We start from the raw sequence: 23,075 nt of genomic DNA, 5'->3' as shown, positions 1-23,075 counted from the left end.
TTTCCTTCTTGCCGTGGCACAGGCCTCCAGAGGCTCGCTCACATGCTCGCATGATCAGGTCTAGATGCGTAAGTCTTTACAGGACCTTGCTGGACTCTGTTGTGGTTTTCTGCCTCCTTGAGCCTTTTTCCTTCCCTTCAGTCTCTCATCCCTCAGGGAAGCTGAGCGTACACGGGGAGGTGCTGCCTTTGTGCCTTCAGTTCTCTGAAGCCCCCTCGGACCTTTGGCCCTGTTCTAAAGTGCTTCTGTGTCTTCCATTTTTCTCTTGGACCCCACATGTAAGCCCAAATGGCAATGGTCACTCTTCAAACAAACCTTTGAGGGGATGGACGTGGCAGTGCACTTTTAATCCCAGCACTCAGGAAGCAGAGGCAGGCTGACCTCTGAATTCTGGGCCAGCCAGAGGTACATACAAAGTGAGACCCTGTCTCAAAGATTTTTAAGAGTTGGTGGGGGTGAGATTGCTTAGTGGGTAAAGGTATCTGCTGCCAGTCTCAAGCAATTACCTCAGCCTTTGTCCAGTTCTGCTACAAGCCTATAAAAGTCCTAGAGAAAGAAATTCAGTGACTTTTCCCTCTCTTAGGATCCCTGCCCATTCTTGGGAGTCCCCCTTGTCATTTTCTCACTTTTCTGTAACTTTAAAAATATTATTTGTTTATTATGCTTGCATGTATGTCTGCATGCCTAAAAAGGGCACCAGATCCCATTGTAGATTGTGAGCCACCATATGGTTCCTGGGAATTGAACTCAGGTCCTCTGGAAGAACAGCCAGTGCTCTTAACCTCTGAGCTGTCTCTCCAGCCCCAGCTTTTCTGTAACTTTTAGGTTATTTTAATTTTACTGTGTATAGGGGCGTTTTTGCCTACATATGTCTCTGTCCCACACGAGTGCCTGCGGTCCATGGAGCCCAGAAGAGGACCTCAGATCATTTGGAACTGGGATGGATGTGGGTCCCCTGGAAGAGCAACGCATGCTCTTAGCCTCTGAGCCACCTCTCCAGCCCACTTTTCTATAATTCTAATACAGCTTGCTTCTGCTTTGCCTTCTCCCACAAGACCGTGCCACTGACTCAGGTTGACCTTTGGCGACTTTGAGTGTCTGACACATTAGAAGCCTGAGCCAAGAGAGGTCCTATTGTTCTTAAAAGCCCTCATCAGTTCCATCATCACCACAAGTCTCTTGGTTCTTTTCACATCCTCTCTGTTCCCACTCTTGTCTGCCTTTAGCCTATCCTCAACACAGTACAGAGAAACTCTCAACCCAAGTCTGGTCATGTCACTCCTGTGCTTAAAATTATCCTTGACTTCCAACTCCCTCAAGGTAACAACCAAGACCCTGAAAATGACCTCCAGTGTTAAACAGTACCCAGCCACCTTCCCAGTTCATCCTTTGCCCTTCCCATGATGCTTTGCTCCAGGCTCCTTGAACCCACTAAACATTTGTTTGTTCTTTTTTCTAAAATACTGTTCCTTGCTGGCTGGTGGCACATGCACTGGAGGCAGAGGCAGGAGGATCTCTGTGAATCTGAGGCCAGCCTGGTCTATAGAGCGAGTTCCAAGTCAGCAAGAGCTACACAGACACTGTCTCAGAAATCCAAATAATATGATAATAGAATCTTACCGCAGGCAGTCACATGACCTTCTTTTCAAAATATCATCTCTTTAAAGCTCCCCTGGGTATCCCATACAAGTTGTCCATATCTTCTGGTCCCTCTCCACAATTAACTTTATTTTTTTTAATTTTTAAGAGTGTGTGTGTGTGTGTGGCCGGGTGGTGGTGGCACATGCCTTTAATCCCAGCACTTGGGAGGCAGAGGCAGGTGGATCTCTGTGAGTTCGAGACCAAGCCTGGTCTACCGAGGGAGTTCCAGGACAGGCTCCAAAACAATACAGAGAAACCCTGTCTCAAAAAACCAAAAAAAAAGAGAGAGAGAGAGAGAGAGAGAGAGAGTGTGTGTGTGTGTTGTGTGCCTACATGTGTGTGTATGTGTGTGTATGGTGTGTGCCTGCATGTGTGTGTACGTGTGTGTGCATGTGTGGGTGCCTGTGTCTGTGTCTGTGTGTGCAATAGGAGTTGGATCCCCCTTGAACAGGAGTTTCAGATAGTTGATGACTGAGCTGCCTGATGTGGGTGCTGGGAATCAAATTTGAATTCTCCAGAAGAGCTGTGCATGTTCTTAACCACTGAGCCATCTCTGACACACACACTGAAGTTCAAACTCGATAGTGCTGCCATCTTACACACTTGTGTTTACTTATCATCTCTCCTTCCCTACTCCTGAGAACAGGGAACACAGTGTTCCTTGTCTGTCCCCAGTGGCATGTGAGAGGCACGTTGTAAGTGCGTGTTGAACTGAATGGATGAATGATGGCCAGATTACTCTGTGTACCGTGTGTCTCCTGAATCTAAAAGTAGACACGGAGCACCTTCTGGTCAGGGCTTGCACTTTGTCTTTGAGTGACAAAGTGACACTTCAACTATTGAAATAACCAGTGTAGCCAAGCACAGTAGGATAGGGATTGGGAATTCTAGAACTCAAAACAGCAAAATTCCAAGACAGGCTCTGTGGTGTAGAGAAATCATGTGGGCTTGTGCTCCCTCCTGCCCCCCCCCCTTGCAAAGATGGGACTCATGCCTGGTTCCTCAATCCCTGTGTTACTATCTTTTATTTAAGGGTAGGTGCGCTCTCATGCACCAGTCTGAGTATTTGCTGTGTAGCACATTCCTGCAAGAGCTGGAGAAAGTCAGAAACTGGCAGAAGGGTGGGGGTGCATGTCTTTAATCCCAGCACGTGGGAGGCAGAGACTGTCGGGTCCCTGTGTGAGTTCAAGTTCAACCTGGTCTAAAGAGTCAGTTCCAGGACAGCCAAAGCTGCATGGGGAGACCCTGTCTCAAAAAAACAAAAACAAACAAACAAAAAAACTCAGCAAATATGGGCAGAGAGAGGTCTCAGTTGTTAAGAGCATTGACTCCTTTGCAGAGGATACAGATTTGATTCCTTTCTTTTTCTTTTTTTTTTTGGGGGGGGTTTCGAGACAGGGTTTCTCTGCATTGTTTTAGAGGCTGTCCTGGAACTCACTCTGTAGACCAGGCTGGCCTCGAACTCAGAGATCTGCCTGCCTCGGCCTTCAAAGTCCTGGGATTAAAGGCATGTGCCACCATAACCTTCTTTATTTTTGGTCGTTTATTTATTTATTTATTTTTGAAGCAAGGCCTCAGCTAGCCCAAGCTGACCACGCTGTATGGGCCAGGCTGACCTTAAACTCTAACACCTTCCTGCCTCCGCCTCCCTCAATGCTGGGATTATACATAGTATACTCTACCTCTCGATCTCTTTTGGTTTTGGCCCTGTACAGTTGTAAATACAGGGCAACTGGACATCCACTTGACAAATACTGTACTTACGAAGCCAGACATACACTGGAAAAGGTGACCCTGCTCCCAAAAGCTCCAGACTGAAGGGAACAAAGACAGGTCAGTTCAACTGCCCAGAACTAAGTTTCTATCAGAGCCAGCCCTGGAGCCAAGCAGGGAAGGATAGTCTAAGGCAAAGAATGGTTTTATAAAGGCAGAGACACCAGAGTAAAAGATATTTATAACTTGGGCACCACACTAATAATAAGTTTACACAGAAAGTTATTTGAGGGGCTGACAATATGACTCTTAGGTAAAGGCACCTGCCACCAATCGTAAGGACTCGGGTTCAGTCTACCGCAGACCTCATGTGGTAGAAGTATGAAACTGACTCCAGCAAGTTGTCCTCTGACCTCCTAGACACGTGCGTGTGCGCGTGCGTGCGCGCACACACACACACACTGAAAAAAAGTTACATTTCTGGTAAAAAAAAAAAAAAAGCATTGCCCACCAGTGATGGTGCACGCCTTTAATCCCAGCACTCAGGAGGCAGAGGCAGGTGGATCTCTGTGAATTTGAGGTCAGCCTGGTCTACAGAGCAAGTTCCAGGACAGTCAGAGCTGCCCTGTCCAGAAGGGGAAAAAAGCATCTTGAGCCAGAGTAGCTCTCAGGAAGCAGAGGCTGCCAGGACAGCTGAGTTCCTGTCTGAGCTCCAGGACAGCCAGGACTACACAGAGAAACCCTGCCTCAAATGAATAAATAAATATAAAATCAAGTGTACTTTCTATTAATTCTGAGGGTTTTGATCTGGGTCTCATGATGACCCAGGCTGGTCTGGTGTTAAACTCACTGTGAACACTATGCTTTGACTCCCGCCTTTCCTCCCAAGACCTGAGATACAGGCTTGCACACACCTTCATTTTTGTTTTGCTGTTACTTTTATTTGCTTGGTTTTAAAGCAGAGTCTCCCTATGTAGCTCTGGCTAGCCTGGAAGTCACTGTGTAGACCATCGTGGCCTCAGGCTCGGGACTGACCTGATTCTGCCTCCCGAGTGCTAGGATCAAAGGCTGTTTTCTTTCATTTCTGTGGTACTGAGGGCTGAGCCCAGGGCTTGCAAATGTCAGGCAAGTCTCTCCTACCGAGCTCCATCTCCAGCCCTGTTCTCACGTTCTTGTTTCTTCAGAGTGTCTCACTAGCACTCCCTAACTGGCCTGTAGGCTTGGTTGATCTCAAACTCATGGAGAACCTCTTGCTGCTGAGATAGAGTTTACACTACCACTCTGACCTCTGTTTTTGCTTTTTGCTTAGAAATACCATCTAAATTTTAAGTGGCAGATGAGTTTGTAGTTACAGCCTCTGTGTTGTTTTCTTTCTTGTTGACATGTGATTACAAGGCCACCTCACACTGTGGCTAGCACTTAGTTCAGCACAGACCCTTCCTGGACCCAAAATCATGTTGGTGGAATTTAGGAGTAAGAACAGGACTCGTGCACAGGCAAGGTATGGTCCCTTGCATCTCTGTAGTTATAAACAGCTCCAGGGCATTTGCCCTCTACATGACCCCATCTCCTTCTAGTAGATGTCCTGCTAGCAAGCTGTCTCCAGGGAGAAACTGGGTTTTCTCCCCGTTTATTGGTCAGCGGAATCCCTCGGAGAAGTCCTTGTTACTACCCGAGAGAACGAGAGCCCATTGGCCAGGACACCACCTCACAATGACACAGTAGCGCTGAGGATTCTCTTGATTGGCTCGCGACCGGTCTCCAAGAGCCTATAGCCTGGAACCGGGTTTTGCTGCCTAGCACCAGGAGTCACAGCTCCCACTCCGCGGCTCCCCATTGGCTGTCCTGGAGCCAAGCCTTGGAGAGTGTGCACCAGGTCCCGCTGGAGGGCGACTGGACTAGCTAGTTCCAGAAGCTCGAAGACGGCTGTGTGCTTGAGGACGAAGACCTGTTGACGAGGACTCGGTTTTCCCTGAAGACCTGTTTTTGTTTTTGTTTTTGTTTTTGTCCCTGCCCAGGCTTTCCCTTGGAGCTCCGCATCTCTGGCCAGGACGCCCGCCAATCCTGATGGTAAATTCCATGTCTTCGAGTGGTATGCAGACCTCCTCGGGGGTAGCAGAATGAAGGGTGCCCTGCGTCTCTGTTTGGTTATCTCCTAATTCCATTACTAGTAGTTGGTCGTCTTATTAACTGGGCTTTTTGCATCCACATCCACCACGCTCCGTGTCCAAATTCCAACGGTGCTGGGAATCTCGTGTCCTAAAGAATTCGGATTGAGTCAAACGAGATTGGTGCTGAGCGTGAAAAACAGAGATGTTCTACTATCCCAACGTGCTTCAGCGCCACACAGGCTGCTTCGCCACTATCTGGTGAGCACAGGGCCGATAGCGATGCCAGGAGCCGAGTGGTGGGAGTCTGGAGTTTGACAGACCGTACCTGCCCCCACCCCTCCAGGCTGGCAGCAACCCGAGGCAGCCGGTTGGTGAAGCGTGAATACCTGAAAGTGAACGTGGTAAAGACCTGGTAAGACCCAGGAAAGAGGGCGGAGTCTCTGGCTTGGGAACTGCGGTGAGTGCAGCATTGACCAAGGCCTGTTGTTTTCGCAGCGAGGAAATCCTCAAGTACGTGCTGGTACGAGTGCAGCCTCCGATGCCTGGGCTGCCCCGGCCCCGCTTCTCCCTCTATCTCTCTGCGCAGCTGCAGATTGGTGTGATAAGGGTCTACTCCCAGCAGTGCCAGTACCTCGTGGGTGAGGCTGGGAACACTAGAGGTGGGCTGGAGCTGGGTAGCCGTGCCTAGGCTGATTGTCCTACCCTCCTTGCCCACAGAAGACATCCAGCACATCCTAGAGCGTTTGCACCGGGCCCAGCTGCGGATTCGCATCGATATGGAGGAGGCTGACCTGTGAGTCCCTGGGCTGGGCCATCCAGACCTGCTTGGCCTCAGCCTCTCTTTTTTATGCATTCGTGTGTGTGCATGTGCGTGTGTTTGTGTGTGTGCATGTGCGTGTGTTTGTGTGTGTGTGTGTCTGTATGTGTGTGTGTGTGTGAGAGAGAGAGAAAGAGAGAGAGAGAGAGAGAGAGAGAGAGAGAGAGAGAGAGAGAGAGAGAGAGAGAGAGAGAGCGTTATGTGTGTTACGGGCATATGGAGGACGACTGAGGTGGATTCTCTTTGCTGGGCGGGCTCGGATTTAGAGATCAAATTCAGACCTTCGAGTTTGGTGGCAGCGCCTTTACCTGCTGAGCCGTCTCAGCCACTCTCCACCTCACCCCTGACACCCCACATTCTCCCGCAGACCTAGCTTGCTTCTTCCCAACTGCCTGGCCATGATGCAGACGCTGGAAGATGCCCCAGAACCCTTTTTTGGGACGATGTCTGTGGACCCCGGACTTCCCAGTCCTTTTGATATTCCTCAGGTAGGGCTCGGTTTCCCTAGAACACCTCTGAAATCTCGAGATGACGGTATAGGAGGAAGAGTTAGTTGGTGTCTTTGTGATAATCTGGCACTGAGGTTTGGGGAAGGGACACGGCCGTAGGTTTCCGTAAGAGGCCATGGAGCAGGGGGATTAGAGGGTGCTAACAAGAAAGCCCGAGGTCTTCCTTCCTTAGCCAACCGGATGGAATGGCTTTCCCAGAGAGGCACCCTTCCCCCATCTCCACCGCTCCCACCACTGAGACCCTCATCCAGATGTTGGTTTTTTCTTCCCCATCTTCTCCCATCAGCCCCACCGCTTAGATATCACTCCATTTCCCGTCTTCTCATTCGTGCAGTTGGTCCTGAATGCATATAGATAGTATCAGCACCCAGGGATCTTGGTGCCTGAAGTTAGTGGTACCCAGCCCGCTCTTTACTCTAGATGTCCTTGGCTACCAACACCAGCCCCCATTTTCTATGTCCCAGAAATGGCGCGTTTATTTGTTTACTTGTGGAAATGCGTTTCTTAACCCGATAAGAGCAGCTCTTCCTTCTCTGCTAGGCAGGGCCTACTTCTCCTTACAGACTTAGTCTACGCCACCCCTTCCGTGAAATCATTATCCCGCTCAAAGCCAAGGGAAACGATGTTTGCAATGTGAGCACTTTACTAAGCCTGCCCTCCCTCTTCATTCACCCCACTGGAGACACACTCACTCACACACACTCACACTCACCCCTCCATCATTCACTCCACTGGAGTCACACTCACTCACACACTCACTCATACACACTCACACTCACCCCTCCATCATTCACTGGAGTCACACTCACTCACACTCGCCCCTCCATCTATCCAAGAACCTTTTCTAGTCTTCTCTGTCCACACCAACAGTTGACATATGGATGGATGTGGTGGTGCTTTTTGCACAAACTGACAAAGTTAACTTGGGGTGAGGTCAGGACAGGGACAGCAGGAAGAGCAGGTTGGTGGCTTTATGACATGTGGATGTCAAGTGGCACAAAGGTTTGGTTTGGAGCCGGAGGTGTAGCACCGTGATAGAGTATTTCTTTACCGTGCACAAGGGCCTCAATTTGATTCCCAGATCTGAAAATGCACACACACACACACACACACTCACACGCGCGCACACACACACACACACACACACGCACGCACGCACACACACCACACATACTGGATGTGCTGATGTCAGCTACTTCAAGAGCTCATGTGTTTCAAGGATGAGATTGTCAGAAGCTGAAGTGGGGCTAGGGCCATGGCTCAGTGGCTACCGTGTGTCCAGCTCTTGCAGAGGACAGGACACCACTGCCAGCTTTCACAGTCACCTCTCACTCCAGCTCCAGGGATCCAACATCAAACTCTGTCTTCTGGTCTCCAAGGGTGCATGCATACACACATATATAAATAAAATATTTTTTTATTTTCTGAAGGACACATGGCAAAGCTTTCTTTTTTTTAAAGATTTATTTATTTATTACATATACATGCCAAAAGAAGGCACCAGATCTTATTACAGATGGTTGTGAGCCACCATGTGGTTGCTGGGAATTGATCTCAGGACCTCTGGTAGAGCAGTCAGTGCGCATAACCTCTGAGCCATCTCTCCAGCCCATAAATAAATATTTTTTAAAAAGTTTTTTAGGCCACCAGGCAATGGTGGCACACACCTTTAATCCCAGCACTCGGGAGACAGAGGCAGGTGGATCTCTGTGAGTTCAAGGCCAGACTGGTCTACAGAGTGAGTGCCAGGACAGCCTCCAAAACAATACAGAGAAACCCTATCTCAAAAAATCAAAAAAAAAAAAAGTTTTTAGGGCAACTTGAGCTACACAATGAGAACTGTCTCAAAAATGAATAAGAAAGCAAAAAAATCTAAAACAAGAAATATAAAGAGAGACTGCCAGATTGGTGTCCACTGAATGTTTCGAAAGTGAGGACACAGTAGTGAAGCTGAGACCTGTCTTTTGTTCCCAATTTCTTCCCAAAGATTCGACACCTTTTGGAGGCTGTGACCCCAGAGAAAATTGGTAAGGAGACCCCTCCTGAAGTCACTGAAGAGCCGGGGAGCCAGGTCAGCAGGGAGGGCTTTTCCAATGAGAGGCTCAGGAACCCAAGAGCTCAATCAATGACTCTTGAAAAGTCAGGCTGGGACATGCTGGGTGACACATCTGTAATCCCACTTCCTTGGGAGCCTGAGGTGGGAAAACTCAAGTTAACACCTACCTGGGTTAGATATTGAGTTCAAGGCCAGCCTAGACTGCTTAAAGAAACCATTTCAACATTTCCTTCTTATTTGTTTGTTTGTTTTTTGTTTTCAAGACAGGGTTTCTCTGTGTAACAGTCCTGGCTGTCCTGGAACTCGCTCTGTAGACCAGGCTGGCCTCAAACTCACAGAGATCCGCCTGCCTCTGCCTCCCTAGTGCTGGGATTAAAGCCATGTGCCACCATTTCCCAGTTAACATTTCCTTTTTTTAAAAAAAGGGTGAAAAATAAAACAGCACTAAGAAAGTAGAAGCAGGCTGGGCGTTGGTGGCACACGCCTTTAATCCCAGCACTCAGGAGGCAGAGGCAGGCGGATCTCTGTGAGTTCGAGGCCAGGCTGGACTGACGGCCTCCAAAACAGAGAAACCCTGTCTCGTAAAAACCAAAAAAAAAAAAAAAGTAGAAGCAGGAAGGCCAAGAGTTCACAGTCAGGGGCTGGCGAACTGGCTTAGTGGTTAGGAGGACTGACTGATCATACAGAGGACCCAGGTTCGGTTCCCAGCACCCACACATTGGCTTACAACTACCTGCAGCTCCCCCTCCAGAGGAATCTGACACACTAACACGCATGTACCCACACATAAGCATACTCACATATACGTAAGTAATAACTCCAATAAATCTTTTTTTGTTGTTGCTGTTTTTCAAGACAGGGTTTCTGTCAGCTCATAATGGTTAAGAAATGAACTCGGAAGCCGGGTATGGTGACTGCACACCTTTAAACTCAGCAGTGGCAAAGGCAGGCGAGATCTCTTAGTTGGAGGCCAACCTGGTCTACATAGTGAGACGTGTCTCAAAAACAAACAAACAAAAAAGAAATGCACTTTGAGCATTTGCTGGTGACTAGCCTGGGTCTGGTTCTTGGTCTCCAAAGTCCAGGTTTTTGCCCCAACAACCTCAAAGAAGTAGGGCTGCTATGATCTTCCTACCCCACAGACAGGACCTTAGCCACTGTGCAGTCTCCCGAGGCCATCACCTTACAGGAGGCAGAGCCCATACACATGCTGCGGATTGAGGTGAGTTCCCCTAGACACAGGGTTACAGTCCAGCCTCGTTGTACCCCTGTAGTCTGCCTTTCTGTTTCCGTTTTCCCACATTCTGTCCTGTTAGTACCCACTCGGCTACCTTGGGCTTGACCTCAACAAGTCCACTCTTTCCTCTCTCCACAGGGAGAGCAGGATCTCCCAGAGGTCAGCCGAGGTGATCTGGACCTGCTGATTGCGGAGGAAGATGACGCCATATTGCTGGAGGAGCGTCGGCGCGGCAGGCTTCTCCAGCGGCGGAGGGTTTCTCCGGCTCTTGATGGTCAGATTCCTGCACAGCCAACCTGGGAATGGGCAGCGCCCTGTTCTTCTGACTAAGTCTCCTAAGTCTTCTGACTCTCTCTGCAGAATCCAAGGAAGAGCCCAGGGCCATGGAGGGTGATGGTGTGGTGTCCTCACTCTCACCTCCAGCTCCTGCACAGTAAGGGCAGGAATCCCTGTACCAGGTGAGGGGTCATTGCTGGGAAGGTTTCCCTTATCCGCCTGTTTCCCCTCAGGGTTGAAGGGCTAAGAGAACCACTTCCAGGTCAGGTCTTCGCTCCTGAGGTACCGAAGTTGACAGGCTGGGAGCCTGGGACCATACTCACTGGTAAGTGTCCATCACTTGGTGCTCCCTTGGGAACAGCTACACATCTGCAGAGCAAAAGTCCTTGCCCCACCTTCTGAGGGACACTGGTAGCTGCAAGAATGAAGGGCTAGCTGGGTGGCGGTGGCACACACCTTTAATCCCAGCACTCGGGAGACAGAGGCAGACAGCCAGAATTTAAGGCCAGCCTGGTCTACACAGTGCTACTCAAAGAAATCCTCTCTCCAAAAACAAAAAACAAAACAGGAGTGAAGGGGCCAGTCAAGTGTGGAGATAGCATCTGAGGCCCAGTCACTCCAGAAGCTGGGGTTGGGACAGGATTGCCATAAGCCAGCTTGGGTTAGAGTGACAGACATTGCCTTGAAAAAACAAAAACAAAATAACAGGGACTTATGGGTGCTGTTGCAGAAGTGACCCCACCTCAGGAGCTTCGACTACCGGCCCCACCTAGTGCAGAGGTGAGTAGGCCCTTCCCCAAGCAGCCACCTGTCTACCTTCCCCTCATACATCTTTGTCCTTAGGCCCAGGGCCACTGCTGGCTTACAGTGAGGATTTTGTTTACATCAGTAAAAGATGTCTCTTTCTGTACCTCACGGTGCGGCCGATCTTCCCAGTCGGTACCTCTGAGTACCCAAGCTTCTTCCCCAGACAACTGACAGGGGCAGAATGTGGGGCCACAGGAAAGGGGAGATGGACGGCCTGACCCTTGCCTCCCCTTCTACTCTAGAAGAGGCTCCCATCTCCTCCGAGCCGACCTGGCCAACGCCGCCGCCGCCGCCAGTTAGTATTCTGGGACAAGGAGACTCAGATCTCCCGGGAGAAATTTGAGGAACAGCTGCAGACCGGGGTTCACTGCCAGGAGTATGTGAGTGCGACTCAAGTTCTCCCTGGGGAGTAGAGGCACGCAGGTCTGGCTGGACTTCTGAACTCCCAGGGAGCCCTGGCAATATAACACAAGGCCCTAGTTCCTAGAAAGTGCATGTGTGTAGGCTGCATATACCCAGCACACCCACTGACACCAGGCTACCATTTACCCTGTTAGCCACTGCACCATAGTCAGCGCATGAGCCTCAAAACAGGCATAAGCCCTGGGAACAGTGTGCAAGGGAGGGGCAGTGGGGAGCGGCGCTCTCACAAAAGGGCCACTGGCCTTCCACCCCCTTGCAGCCCGTGGTCCAGCCTGGAAGGATGCTCACAAGCCCAGAGGAGCTCTTCAGAACCCCAACTCTTTGTAAGAAGGATGACAGTCGGGCAGGTGGGATCCTCAGAACCTGGAGTCCTCAGTCTTAGGATTGAAACCTTTCCCTTTGCTGTCAGCTGGCAGGCTGCCCCCAGAGCTACTAGCTTTGTGGACCCACTGTGCCCAGATACCCCCGAGAATGCTCAGAAAAAGACCACGGCTGGAGCCTGAAGAGGTGGCTGAGGAGGAAAGAAAGACTGAAGCTCTGAGTGAGATCGAGGTAACTGCCTCCACCGCGCCCTGGGAGCCTCAGCTCTGGCGAGCTCTAGCCGACTTTCTCCTGACCAGCGTGCTACTCAGGCCAAGACACTGGTGCCTGGCTCTCAGACCTTGCTCTCTCATCTGCAGGTTCTGAGGGAGGCCCAGGAGCCCAGTGGTCCCCTCATGCTCTCTTCAGGTGGGTGCTTGCACTCGAGGGCAGGTGGAAACCGTGTGCTAACCAGCCTCAGGAAGCAGGCCCCCCAGCTGCTGAGGCTGTTTCTAACAGGGAGGGCATACAGAGCATTAAGGAGACACAGACTCGATTCTCCAGTGATCCCACTCTGCACAAGGCTGTGTACAAGGCTCCAGAATATGGGGAGTAGTCCTGGGGACTAAAGCCAAGGCCTTGTGCATGTCAGGCAAATGCCTCACCATGGAACTACATGCCTAGCGTGGCTCCAAGGTCCCAGCTCTTAGAGCAAGCAGACTCTTCAATGTTCTCACCTTCACAGAGCTCTCCCTGGAAGCAGCTGAAGAGGAAAAGTCCCGCACCAGCCTCATCCCCCCTGAAGAACGATGGTAAGTAGCCAGGTGGCCCTACCTGTTGTCACAGTCACAACTACCCTTCCCCTCCCCTGAGCTGCCCCACCTTGTCTCCTAGGGCCTGGATTGAGGAGGGGCAGCCAGAACCTCCTGCACTGCCCATGCTGCCTGAAATCCCTGAAGTGCCCATGGAGATGCCCCCAGGGCCTGAGCTACTCTCTTCAGAGGCTGTCCATAGGTACCAGGGAGGGGTCCCTCAGGGGGTAGGGTAGGCTGTCACCCTGGCTAACAGTCGTCACTCCCTGCAGGGCAGTAGCACTGGAGCTGCAGGCCAACAGGGAGCCCGACTTCAGCAGCCTGGTGGCCCCTCTCAGCCCCCGGAAGCTGGCTTCTCGGGTCTTCTACCTGCTCCTGGGTGAGTGCGGGTGTAAGAGCGGACACACACACACACTCACACAGACACACTCACACACTCATAGACACACACACTCACAGACACACACACTCACACAGACACACACACTCACACAGACAGACACACACAGACACACAGACACACACACACTCACAGACACACAGACACAGACACAGACACACACACACACACAGAGGCCGGAAGCTGCTTCAGCACACTGCAGTCACTGTGTGACCTGCCTTCTCCTTCCCCAACCAGTACTGTCCACACAGAAGATCCTTCGTGTGCAACAAGAGAAGCCATATGGGCGCCTCCTGATCCACCCGGGACCCAGGTTCCACTGAGCAAGTCCATTAAACCATATCCTACCTCACCGCACTGGGCCCTTTTGTTATTGTCCTTTTCAAAGATTTCTTTCTAATTTTAAATTGTGTGTGAGGGTTGGGATGGGCAAGTGAGTGCAGTTGTCTGGGAAGGCCAGCAGAGGGCATCGAACCTCTGGAGACGGAATTCAAGGCAGTTTTGGGCCATCTAGTGTGGGTTCTAGGAACTGAAACTGAACTCTGTGTTCTGGAACAGTCTGCCCTCTTCAGTGCTGAGACATTCCAGCCCCTTGCCTGTCTCATTTCTGAACGCACACCTCTAGCCTTCCTGCTCGCAGAGCTGGTGTCCAAGCAGAAAACAAGCTGCCTTTATTACAGTGTGATGTCACAGCTCTGCTTGAATAGCTCCAGCCCCAGAGACACCCGTTAAGACAGCAAGCAGGATTGACTTCCAATGATATATAGTCTTTGGTGAGGTGAGCTGGGCCTGGGCTGACTGGAAGTCTCCGGGCCCTGGGGCCCGGCTGGAGCCTGTAGTCTAAGTGAGGTCCAGCACGGCCTGGAGTTCCAGAGCTTTATCAGCAGGCAGCGAGCCCAGGGCTGCGTGGAAGCTGTCGGCGTGCTGTTTGGCCAGGAATGTCAGGAGCACCAGCAGTGCCGCCTTGGTGTCTGGGTAGAGAGAGGACCTGATGAATGACTGGGTTCTGACACCCTCACTTGCCCCATTTTCCCTCGCCCTTAGCTATGGCTGTGGCCCTCACCTGGTGGGATCCTGTTGTCTGGCAGAATCAGGCTGCAGATACGCAGGAGCTCAGGAGCCACATCTACAAGCTAAGGAAAGAACAGGTCAACTCCTGCAGCAACAGCCTTGGGGCTTAGAGTAGGTGTTGGAATCGGGGAGAGAAGAAGCCTTGAAACCGAGCTGACACCCAACCCAACTGTGAACTTGAGAAGGAAAAGGAAGCCAATATAAAAAGAACAGGGAGGCAGAGGCAGGCGGATCTCTGAGTCTGAGGTCAGCCTGGTCTACAGAGTGCATTAGACTGCAGCCTACCACTCCTTGCAGAGGTCCCGCACGCAGCAGGGTACCTGGTCAGGGTTGTTCTGGTGCAGGAAGTGGAAGAGGCACCCGACAGTGATCCACTCCTCCATGTCCTCCTTCAGTGGCAGGGCGTGTAGCAGGGTAGCCAGCACCTGAACACGCACGCACATGTCTCAGCCCATGTGTCCTGTCCCCTCCACCCTCCTCAGCCTCTCCCCTGCCTGCTGCCCCTTCCTTCACCTGGGGCTCCGCTTTCCTTGTTGGACTGGCCATCAGCACACGGGCAAGAGCCCCACAGATGTTGTCACGGACTCGATCATGACGCTCCCTTGCCAGGAGGGGCAAAAGGAGACCCAGGAGCTTAGGGAAGTATCTGGTCCACAGTTAAGGAACACACACATTGGTAGACTTCTCCCTGCAGCAGCACCTCACCAAATCCCTGGGCTCACTTCCAACCCCAGCCCCTCCTGCAAGCATAGGATACTCCTGAGCAGGGGAGCCCCCATGCTCTACAAGGACACCCAGCCCGAAGATGGCATTGCTCCGCACCTCTGGGTCCGCTTCCCGGGCAGTGTTTAACAGTATAGGGAACAGCCGAGTTACAAACTGGGCTGAGGCAGGACCCAGGCCCTGAATGGACTCTGCCAGTGTTCCCACCGCAAAGGACTTCTCTGCCACCGTACAGCTCTGTTTCTGCAGGGGAGGTTGGAGGAATACAAATGGGCATGGAGGTGGTGTTGGGAGGGCAGGCCCCGGGTGCACGAGAGGCTGGAGGACAGAGCACTCACCATCTTACACAGCAGTAGCGGCAAGAAACTGGCAAAGAAAGGAGCGAAGGCATGTCCTCCAGCTGCGGCTGCCAGGGCAGGGATGGCCTCTCCAGCGTGCTCTAGTAACATGGCGTCATACTCTGCCTGTGGAGCCAGGTGAGGGGCTGGAGCACCAGGGCCAGCTCTGGGATTGTGCATCTCCAAACCCCGCTCTGCCACCGGCAGAGTGGTTCTGGGGCTGCCCTTGCCTCGCGGACCGACTGGTTTTCCAGGCTGGCTTTTTAGAGCCCAGGCCCTCCATTTATTGCTCCCAGTGCGGCCCTGGTGCACACCACTCTCCTCTGAGCACCTCACCGCTGTACTGAGGTGAGGGCGGTACCACTCTGGCAGCACCAACTTCTGGTAGCAGTCCTGGCTCCTCCGGGCCAGGCTGGAGGCACTGTCCACTGCTGACCCGTGGGGACTGACTAGATAATCTAGGCCGCCTCATCTGGGGCTCTCACCTGGTCTTCATCCTCATCTTCCTCGTCCTCCTCCATGTTCTGACAGGCTGTCTGTGGAAGACATGGTCCAGTTGGGGGTGTGCTCTGCTGCCTTCTCCTTTGCAGGGTGGTGGTGAGGTGGGCAGAGCTGGACTCAGAGCCTCTCCTGAGCCTGACACCCCTTCCCAGAGCCCCTCCATACTCACCTTCTTTTGCAGCACAGCCTTGAGCACGTTGCAGAGATCATTGAGGCGCTCAGAGGGGAACAGGGCGAGGCCCCCACAGGTGCGCAGCACCCCAGCCAGGGCGTCCAGCACCGCCATTACCACGGGGCGCTCCCTTTCCCCTTTCACTGCCTGTATGTAAGACGGTATCACTCGGGCCAAGGAAGACTGCAGGGCTGGGGACACAGTTGGCCAGAGCCAAGGTCAGGCTCTGCTGCACTGCAGTCTCCAGGGCTCCCAGCCCGCTAGCGGCTCCTCACCAGTCTTGTTGGCCTCGGAAGGGTTCCTCTCACAGGCCTTATGTAGTGAACAGCAGAACTGCCCCAGAGCTTCATGAGCTGCTTTCCGCACATTCAGATGAGGACACTGGAGAGAGAGGACGGGCGTGTGCCGGGCATGCGCAAGGTGAAGACGGCCCTCACTAGAGCTGGAGGACCCACAAACGGACTCACCTCCAACAGTTTGATGACTTCATCAAAGACGTTATCCATGTACGGAAGGAAGGCCGCACTATGGAAAGACACACAGCAGTGGGAAAAGGGCCCTGGGTACGGTTCCCAGCACCGGGGAGGGGCTGGTGCTCACCTGGCGTTTATAGAGATCTCCCCCAGGGCAGTGCAGGTGTCTTCTTTCTCATCGAAGAAGGCATTCTCCACACTGTACCTAGGGGCAGTTGGAGGGGGCAGTGGTGACACCCGCAGGGGCAGACCCAGCACTGGACCGTGTCTAGAATCAAAGTCTACAGTCTCTCTGTTTTTTATTTCTTGGCTTTCTGAGACAGGGTTTCTCTGTGTATCCTTGGCTCTTCTTGACCAGGCTGGCCTCAAACTCAGAGTCACTGCTTCCCGAGTGCTGGATTAAACTCGTGCACCACCACTGCCCAACTCAGAGTCTATACTCTTCAGCAGAAGAGCATTCCTCCTACCCTGAGATCTCAGAGTCCTCCTCCTCTTCCATATCGTCGTCATCCATGAGGTCCTCTTCTTCTTCCTCTTCACTCTCATCATCAAACAGAAGGAAGGAGCTGATGCCGTCATACTGAGGCTAGACAGAGAAAGCAGGGCAGGGACTTTGGCTCAGGTGGGACCAGGAGACAAACCCCACCACAGGGCTAGCCTGGTCCAACTGGCCCGTTCTCCCTCTTCTGCTCACCACAATGCCCTCGGTGGAACGCAGTGACAACAGCATGAGCGTGGTAATCTGAGGCAGGTAGGGTGCCAGGCCATCTCCCATTAGCCCCGATAAGGCTGCAAACAGGCTGTACCTGAAGGTACAGAGAAGCTATATGCTGCTGCCTGCTATACAGACCAAAGGGGAGACCCCAGGGACCCTGGCTGTGGTCCAGTATCAAAGGACGGGAGTCTGGGATGAAGACTGTCAACACAGTGGGCGGGCAGGAGAGCAGGGCAGCATGAAGGTCAGTCACTCACGTGCAGCGCCTCAAGTCAGGATCGTCTATGTGGCTGCATAACCCCAGCCCTAGCTGACAGCATTCCTCAGCCAGGGGTCTCATGGCCTCTCCCAGTGCTCGAGCCAGCACTCCCAGGGTCTCTGTGGGAACAAGAGCTCAGCCAGCACTGAGATGTGGACGTCGACCAGAGAACCAAGGGTGGCAAGCGGAAGGCATTCAAAACTCTACCCTACTCTCAGGTACGACACGAAGGACCCCTGTCCATCAAAGGAAGACACTCAACCGCCCAGGGAGAGAGCCCTGTAAACACCAGGTGAAGCCTGGCCTTACCTGGGTGCAGACAGCCTGCCTGAAAGCCCCTCCTTACCCAGGCTCTGGATCTGCACAAGCTGAAGTTCTTCATGGGGGGTCAACAGGAATCCCCGGAGAAGCTCCAGGACGGTGGGGAAGTAGGGCAGCAGGGAGTCTTGGGCAGCCGTGGCTTCAGGACAGAAGAGGGTCAGGCTGGCAGGGGGTGGGGACTGCCCGCGCCACACCGTCACCACCTGGGCCCTTTGCTCACCAATGGCCCCTATGGCGCTCACAGCCAGTTCCTTGGTCCGGGCTTTGCTGGGGTTCCTCAGGGGCTGCAGCATACACTCCATAAGCTCCGGAATGTAGGGCTGCACTTTGGGCCCTAGGTTCTCCACAAAGTTCTCCAGGGCATAGCAGGCCTTGGCCAGGTGCTGTGTGTTCCCTGGAGGCACCGACTTAAGATAGGCAAGGAGCAGCGGCATCACTTCCTCTGAGTAGCTGCTGATGTGGGGCTGGGGAAGAAGTGAGAGAGGCCGGTCAGGCTCACCTGCAGAGCACGCCTTAGTGCCAATGGCAGCGAGGATGTTTAAAGAGAAGATAGCTTAAGGGACAAGGGTCCCCAGCCGTGGGGTGGGGAGCTGTCTCATGTGGCAGTCATGCCCACTTAGCTTTGCTGACCTGTAAGTTATCTGAAAACTGGCCCAGGGCAAACAGAGCAGCATTGCGGACAACCTGTGAGGGGTCACTCAGGCCCTTGCACACGATCTGTAGCAGTGGGGACAGCAGTCTGAATGGGGCAGAACAGAAGAGCAAACATCTGAGGGGCAGGACACAGGAACCCTGTCTCAACCATTCTATTCATTTCCCCTGAAAAGGATCAAGACTCTAGCACTGGCGGTAAAAACCATCCTTTATCCCTGCAACGGGAAAGTCATTTCTCTTCCAAACCAAGACACTTTCGAAAGGCAACAAATATCATGACTATGAACAGTTATGCTCGGTGTGGTGGCGCACTTCTTCGATCCCAGCATGTGGGAGGCAGAGGCAGGCGGATCTCTAAATACAAGGACAGCCTGGTCTACAGAGTGAGTTCCAAACCAGGCAGGCCTGTTACACAGAGACACCTATGTCAAAACAACAATAACAACAGACTGAAACGCCCCCTCAAAAAATCATAAAACAATTAAGCTGGGCCAGCCTTGGTGATGCATATCCTTAATTCAAACCCAGCATTGGGGAGGCAGAAACAGGCAGATCTCTGAGTTCCAGGCCAGCCAAGGCTACATAGTGAGACCCTGTCTCAAACAAACAAAACATAAATAAAACCAATTAAAGTGAAACAGGGGTACTAGGACTGCCAGAGGATGTGTAGCCATCCTCTGTGTGACCCCTCACCCTGGGACAGAAAGCGATGTACCTTTGCCTGATGTGGTCACCAGCACCATCAGACAGGACGGCCAACACCAGAAACCCTGCTTTACGCTGGTACGGGGACTCACTCCGTAAGGCTTCTTCCAGCATGGGCATCTAGGGAGCACACGGCATGTTCCTGAAAGCCCGGCTAGAGCCCGCCTACTGCTTTCACAACAGGCCCACCACACCTCTGTTCCCAATTATCCTTGGCTTCAGGGGTAGCGAGAGCAAGAGAGTCACACTTACCACATGGGGACAGAGCTTCTCAGGGGGAAGGTGGAGTGCCAGCATGTCCACAACCTGAGGAAGTTCAGGCAGACTGTAACTCCATCTCTAACCTCCTAGAGTCACTTAACCCCTGCCCAGAAGCCACCTGTGATGACTAGCTCTGTGTTTGAGACAGGAGGGCTCTGACTGACCTGAAGCTCACAATCCCACCTCGGCCTCCCAAGTGCTGGGAGCTGAGATCATAGGTATCCACTGCCTCACCTGGTTGTGATGGCTGATTTTAATCATCAACTTCTCTTGACTGAAAAAGGATTAGGGGACTGTAGCAGTGTTTTCAGGGCCAATTAGACCAGAGGGCTCTGACCTAATGATGAGTTCATCACTTGATGGGCTACTAATTTTTTTGTTGTTTTTTGGAGACAGGTTTCCGTGTAGTCCTGGCTGTCCTTGACTCATTCTGTAGACTAGGCTGACCTTGAACTCACAGAGATCCGCCTGTCTCTGCCTGCCAAGTGCTGGGATTAAAGACCTGTGCCACCAACACCTAGCTGGATTAATAATTTAATGCCATCACCAGGAGGAGCAAAAGGAAGGCAGTAGGGCTTAGTGTATGTGTGTGGGGGGGGTCATGTCCTAATGATATCTATCTTAGTGGAGGGGGGTCATGTCCTAACGGTATCTATCTTAGGGGGTCATGTCCTAACGGTATCTATCTTGGGGGGTCATGTCCCAATGGGATCTATCTTAGTGGGGGGTCATGTCCTAACGGTATCTATCTTGGGGGTCATGTCCTAACGGTATCTATCTTAGGGGGTCATGTCCTAACGGTATCTATCTTGGGGGGTCATGTACCAATGGGATCTATCTTAGTGGGGGGGTCATGTCCTAACGGTATCTATCTTAGGGGGGGTCATGTCCTAACGGTATCTATCTTGGGGGGGTCATGTCCCAATGGGATCTATCTTAGTGGGGGGGTCATGTCCTAACGGTATCTATCTTGGGGGGGTCATGTCCCAATGGTATCTATCTTAGTGGGGGGTCATGTCCTAACGGTATCTATCTTGGGGGGTCATGTCCCAATGGGATCTATCTTAGTGGGGGGTCATGTCCTAACGGTATCTATCTTAGTGGGGGGTCTAACTTGCATTGTTCTGCTTTGCTTCCCGATGGCCATGATTGTCTGAACCACTCTGTTTGACCATTCCTTTCCCACCAGCAAATGGAAACCCTTCCTCCCCTTGCGCTAGTGGCTTCTTCATGGCATGGTCACAGTGACCAAGAAACTAATGTGTACCTGTACAGCAAAGTGCTTGGGGGTCTCCCCCATAAGCCCAATCTCCAATTCGTCATCTTCAGAATCTTGGTCTTCAGGATCCAACTGGCCCATGGGTGGCTCAGCAGCCATGATTGGGAAAAGGGCGTGCAGCAAGGGAGGCAGGAGGCGGTTCTTCAGCAAGGCCTAGGAGGGAGGAGACTGTGCCTGAACATCTCCGCCAAGGGGGCTCAGAAGAGAACTCTCCACCTGCCAACCACAAGAGCCCAGCAAAGCAGTCCCAGTCTCCTAGGCAGGGACAGGAGAAGGCTGGACCAGGGCTTGAACAGGACCCCAAGAATATGACTAAGAGTGGAGCTACCAGGATGGGTAACATACCCAGAGGGTACTTACTTACCTTACTTTTGACTTTGACCAAGAAAGTGAGGCAGCAGAGAATCCGTACACGAATTGCTTCGCCAAGGGCCACATTTTTAGCCACCTATACAGACACTAACAAAAATCAGGAACGAGCAAGAAAACTTCTAAGCTAAACGAGTATCAGGGGCAGCAACCAGCCCAGCTCACCTCCAGGCAGAGTGTGAGGACCTCAGCGATGTGGGGAGTAATGATAGGCAACTCCGACTCCAGCAGCTCATCCAAGGCCTCCAGAGACTCGCAGGCCTTTACCTGAGGGAGTGGTAAGCCATAGGGTACCAGGCTCCATTTTCTTCCCAAAAGGAGCCCTCCCATCTGTCCTTACCTCATCTATGGGGATCAGAGTTCTCACTGCCATAACGAGTTTGGGCACCAACATCCGTGCGAGAGGCTGGAAGACACAGGATCGGATTAGTCACAGACAACACATGCAGCCCATCCCAGACCCAAGAAACTAGTGGCTTCCTCACGGCATGCAATCCAAGGAGAAGGCTCCTAGGTACAGCGCCCCCTCAACTGTTAGGAAGAATGGAAGGCAGGACAAAAGTCTAAAGCATCTTAGGTCAGAACTTGCAGAGGTAAGGACACAGAGCACACAGTGACAGAGGTTAGTCTCACCACATCATCAGTCCTGAGGTAGGGGGCCAAGGCAGTCACAGTGCGCAGGGAGTAAAAGAGCTGTCCAGGGGCGCCTACATCACCAAGAGTGTCAATCAGAAGCTGCAGAAGCTCCTGCTGGTGGGCCAGGAATGCCTCGGGTTGGGAAGACACCACCACGCTCAGCAGCAGAAGTCCCACCTGTCCAGGAGATGGGGGCGAGAGGAGAAAGCTTCCGTGTCTGCCCAGCCTCAGTCTCCCCTTCCTGCCAGCAGTGCAGCCCGACGTACCTCTTTCTCAGGGCTGTTGTCGCTGTGAGTACTGTGCTGAAGGAGGTTCATGAACTGAGGCCAGGCTTCCAGCCCTTCCTTTCGAAAGATGGTGGCTGCCAGCTGGGCCAAGCTGACACTGACATAGTGCCTGCAGAGAGGAGTTCATCCGCAGGCGCCCCTCGCTACCCTCCCCTGCAGACAATGCCCCACCCTCAAGGAGCGCCGGGAGGAAAAGCGCCCGCGTTTGCCGCAGAGTCTTTCCTAAGACGGACGCCATAAAGCAACAGCTGGGGGGAAAGGAGGGAGGAGGCCATCACGATCTGGTTCCTTCAGCCCCTCTGGACAGGTTGAATTTTGGCCTGTTTCTCTAGTTTGGGTTTGGCAGATAATTTTCACCCATTCTCAAAAACAAACAAACAACCCTGGTTTTCACAGGCTCCACCCTCTAGATCTGAAGGACGTCTCAGCTCCCGAAGTCACAGCCTGGGGCTGAAAAAGGTCGCAGAAGCCCCTGGAGGACCTCAGCCTCAAATCAGTTAGGAACCCCAAGAGAGGGCGCTAAGCACTCACTGTGTCTCTCTCTGCAGGGCTGTCAGGACCAGGTTCTTGAGGCTGGAAGACAGGTGGCAAATGCTTGGTACCCAGCCTGTCAAAGCGTCGACTAGGCCCGGCCCCTCGCACCCCCATCCTAGCCCACCTCTCCCGTTGCTCAGGTGCCAAGCGTCGCCAGCGGGTGCTCAGTCTTCTGCGGGTCAGGACCGCTGCAAACTGGCGGATCTGGGGTGACAGAGGTAGCCAAATCAGAATGTCAGACAGCAGGAAGATGAACAGACCGCAGGGGGCGGAGGCTTGGGCAGGACCAGGGACACAGCGAGGAATTCCAGAATTTCCAGAGGAGGAGCAGGTAACTCGCCTGAGGATCTGTCGCAGAGGCCAACAGGTCGCAGAGCGCAGGCAAGGCGGCCGGGTCCCGAAGGGCGGTCTGGAGCTGCAACGTGGCCTGGTGGGAGGCTGGGGGTCAAGAGCGGGCCTTCCCCACAGCCTCCCCCTTCCCCTGGCCCGGCCTGCCCCTACCCGGCGGATGCGCTCGGTGTCCGGCAGCAGCAGCTCCTTTAGGATCCGCTCCAGCTCCGCAGGCTCCATGGCAGCAGCTGAGCCGCCGCTACAGGGCCGGGTGGGGAGGGGGGAGGAACGGCACTTGGAAACTCGGACACCAACTTCCGGCGGAAAGGGCGTTACTCTGCGTCC

General features: G+C 52.8%; 2 protein-coding genes across 2 annotated transcripts; one reads left to right on the top strand and one right to left on the bottom strand.

Moving 5' to 3' along the window:
* The first annotated feature begins 5,139 nt into the window (after positions 1-5,139).
* On the top strand, positions 5,140-13,454 carry Rec8 (REC8 meiotic recombination protein). Its single transcript, XM_021236249.2, has 20 exons — positions 5,140-5,424; positions 5,620-5,723; positions 5,809-5,877; positions 5,961-6,103; positions 6,183-6,258; positions 6,650-6,770; positions 8,779-8,818; positions 9,990-10,069; positions 10,223-10,358; positions 10,445-10,517; positions 10,594-10,685; positions 11,091-11,140; positions 11,410-11,547; positions 11,850-11,913; positions 12,000-12,142; positions 12,271-12,319; positions 12,636-12,702; positions 12,785-12,904; positions 12,975-13,081; positions 13,340-13,454. Exons 2-20 carry the CDS (start codon positions 5,668-5,670, stop codon positions 13,423-13,425), a joined length of 1,710 nt encoding a protein of 569 aa, XP_021091908.1. The 5' UTR covers positions 5,140-5,424; positions 5,620-5,667; the 3' UTR covers positions 13,426-13,454.
* A 291-nt stretch (positions 13,455-13,745) lies between these two features.
* Ipo4 (importin 4) lies at positions 13,746-23,052 on the bottom strand. Its single transcript, XM_005085604.4, has 29 exons — positions 22,902-23,052; positions 22,741-22,827; positions 22,525-22,604; positions 22,398-22,439; positions 21,846-21,975; positions 21,577-21,756; positions 21,284-21,349; positions 21,109-21,210; positions 20,939-21,022; positions 20,563-20,727; positions 19,287-19,340; positions 19,045-19,154; positions 18,306-18,414; positions 17,896-18,139; positions 17,701-17,814; positions 17,353-17,473; positions 17,075-17,186; positions 16,848-16,966; positions 16,508-16,585; positions 16,375-16,432; positions 16,183-16,288; positions 15,905-16,098; positions 15,720-15,770; positions 15,235-15,360; positions 14,931-15,139; positions 14,687-14,819; positions 14,494-14,598; positions 14,166-14,235; positions 13,746-14,073 (listed from the first exon to the last, which is right to left on the bottom strand). The coding sequence occupies exons 1-29, from the start codon at positions 22,968-22,970 to the stop codon at positions 13,943-13,945; spliced, it is 3,249 nt and encodes a 1,082-aa protein (XP_005085661.1). The 5' UTR covers positions 22,971-23,052; the 3' UTR covers positions 13,746-13,942.
* Between the last annotated feature and the right edge of the window lie 23 nt (positions 23,053-23,075).

The sequence above is a fragment of the Mesocricetus auratus genome, unplaced genomic scaffold (genome assembly GCF_017639785.1).
Source record: "Mesocricetus auratus isolate SY011 unplaced genomic scaffold, BCM_Maur_2.0 Super-Scaffold_100707, whole genome shotgun sequence".
Classification (NCBI taxonomy): Eukaryota; Metazoa; Chordata; class Mammalia; order Rodentia; family Cricetidae; genus Mesocricetus; species Mesocricetus auratus.
Note: the sequence above shows the minus strand (reverse complement) of the source record. Positions and strands in the feature narration are given on the sequence as shown.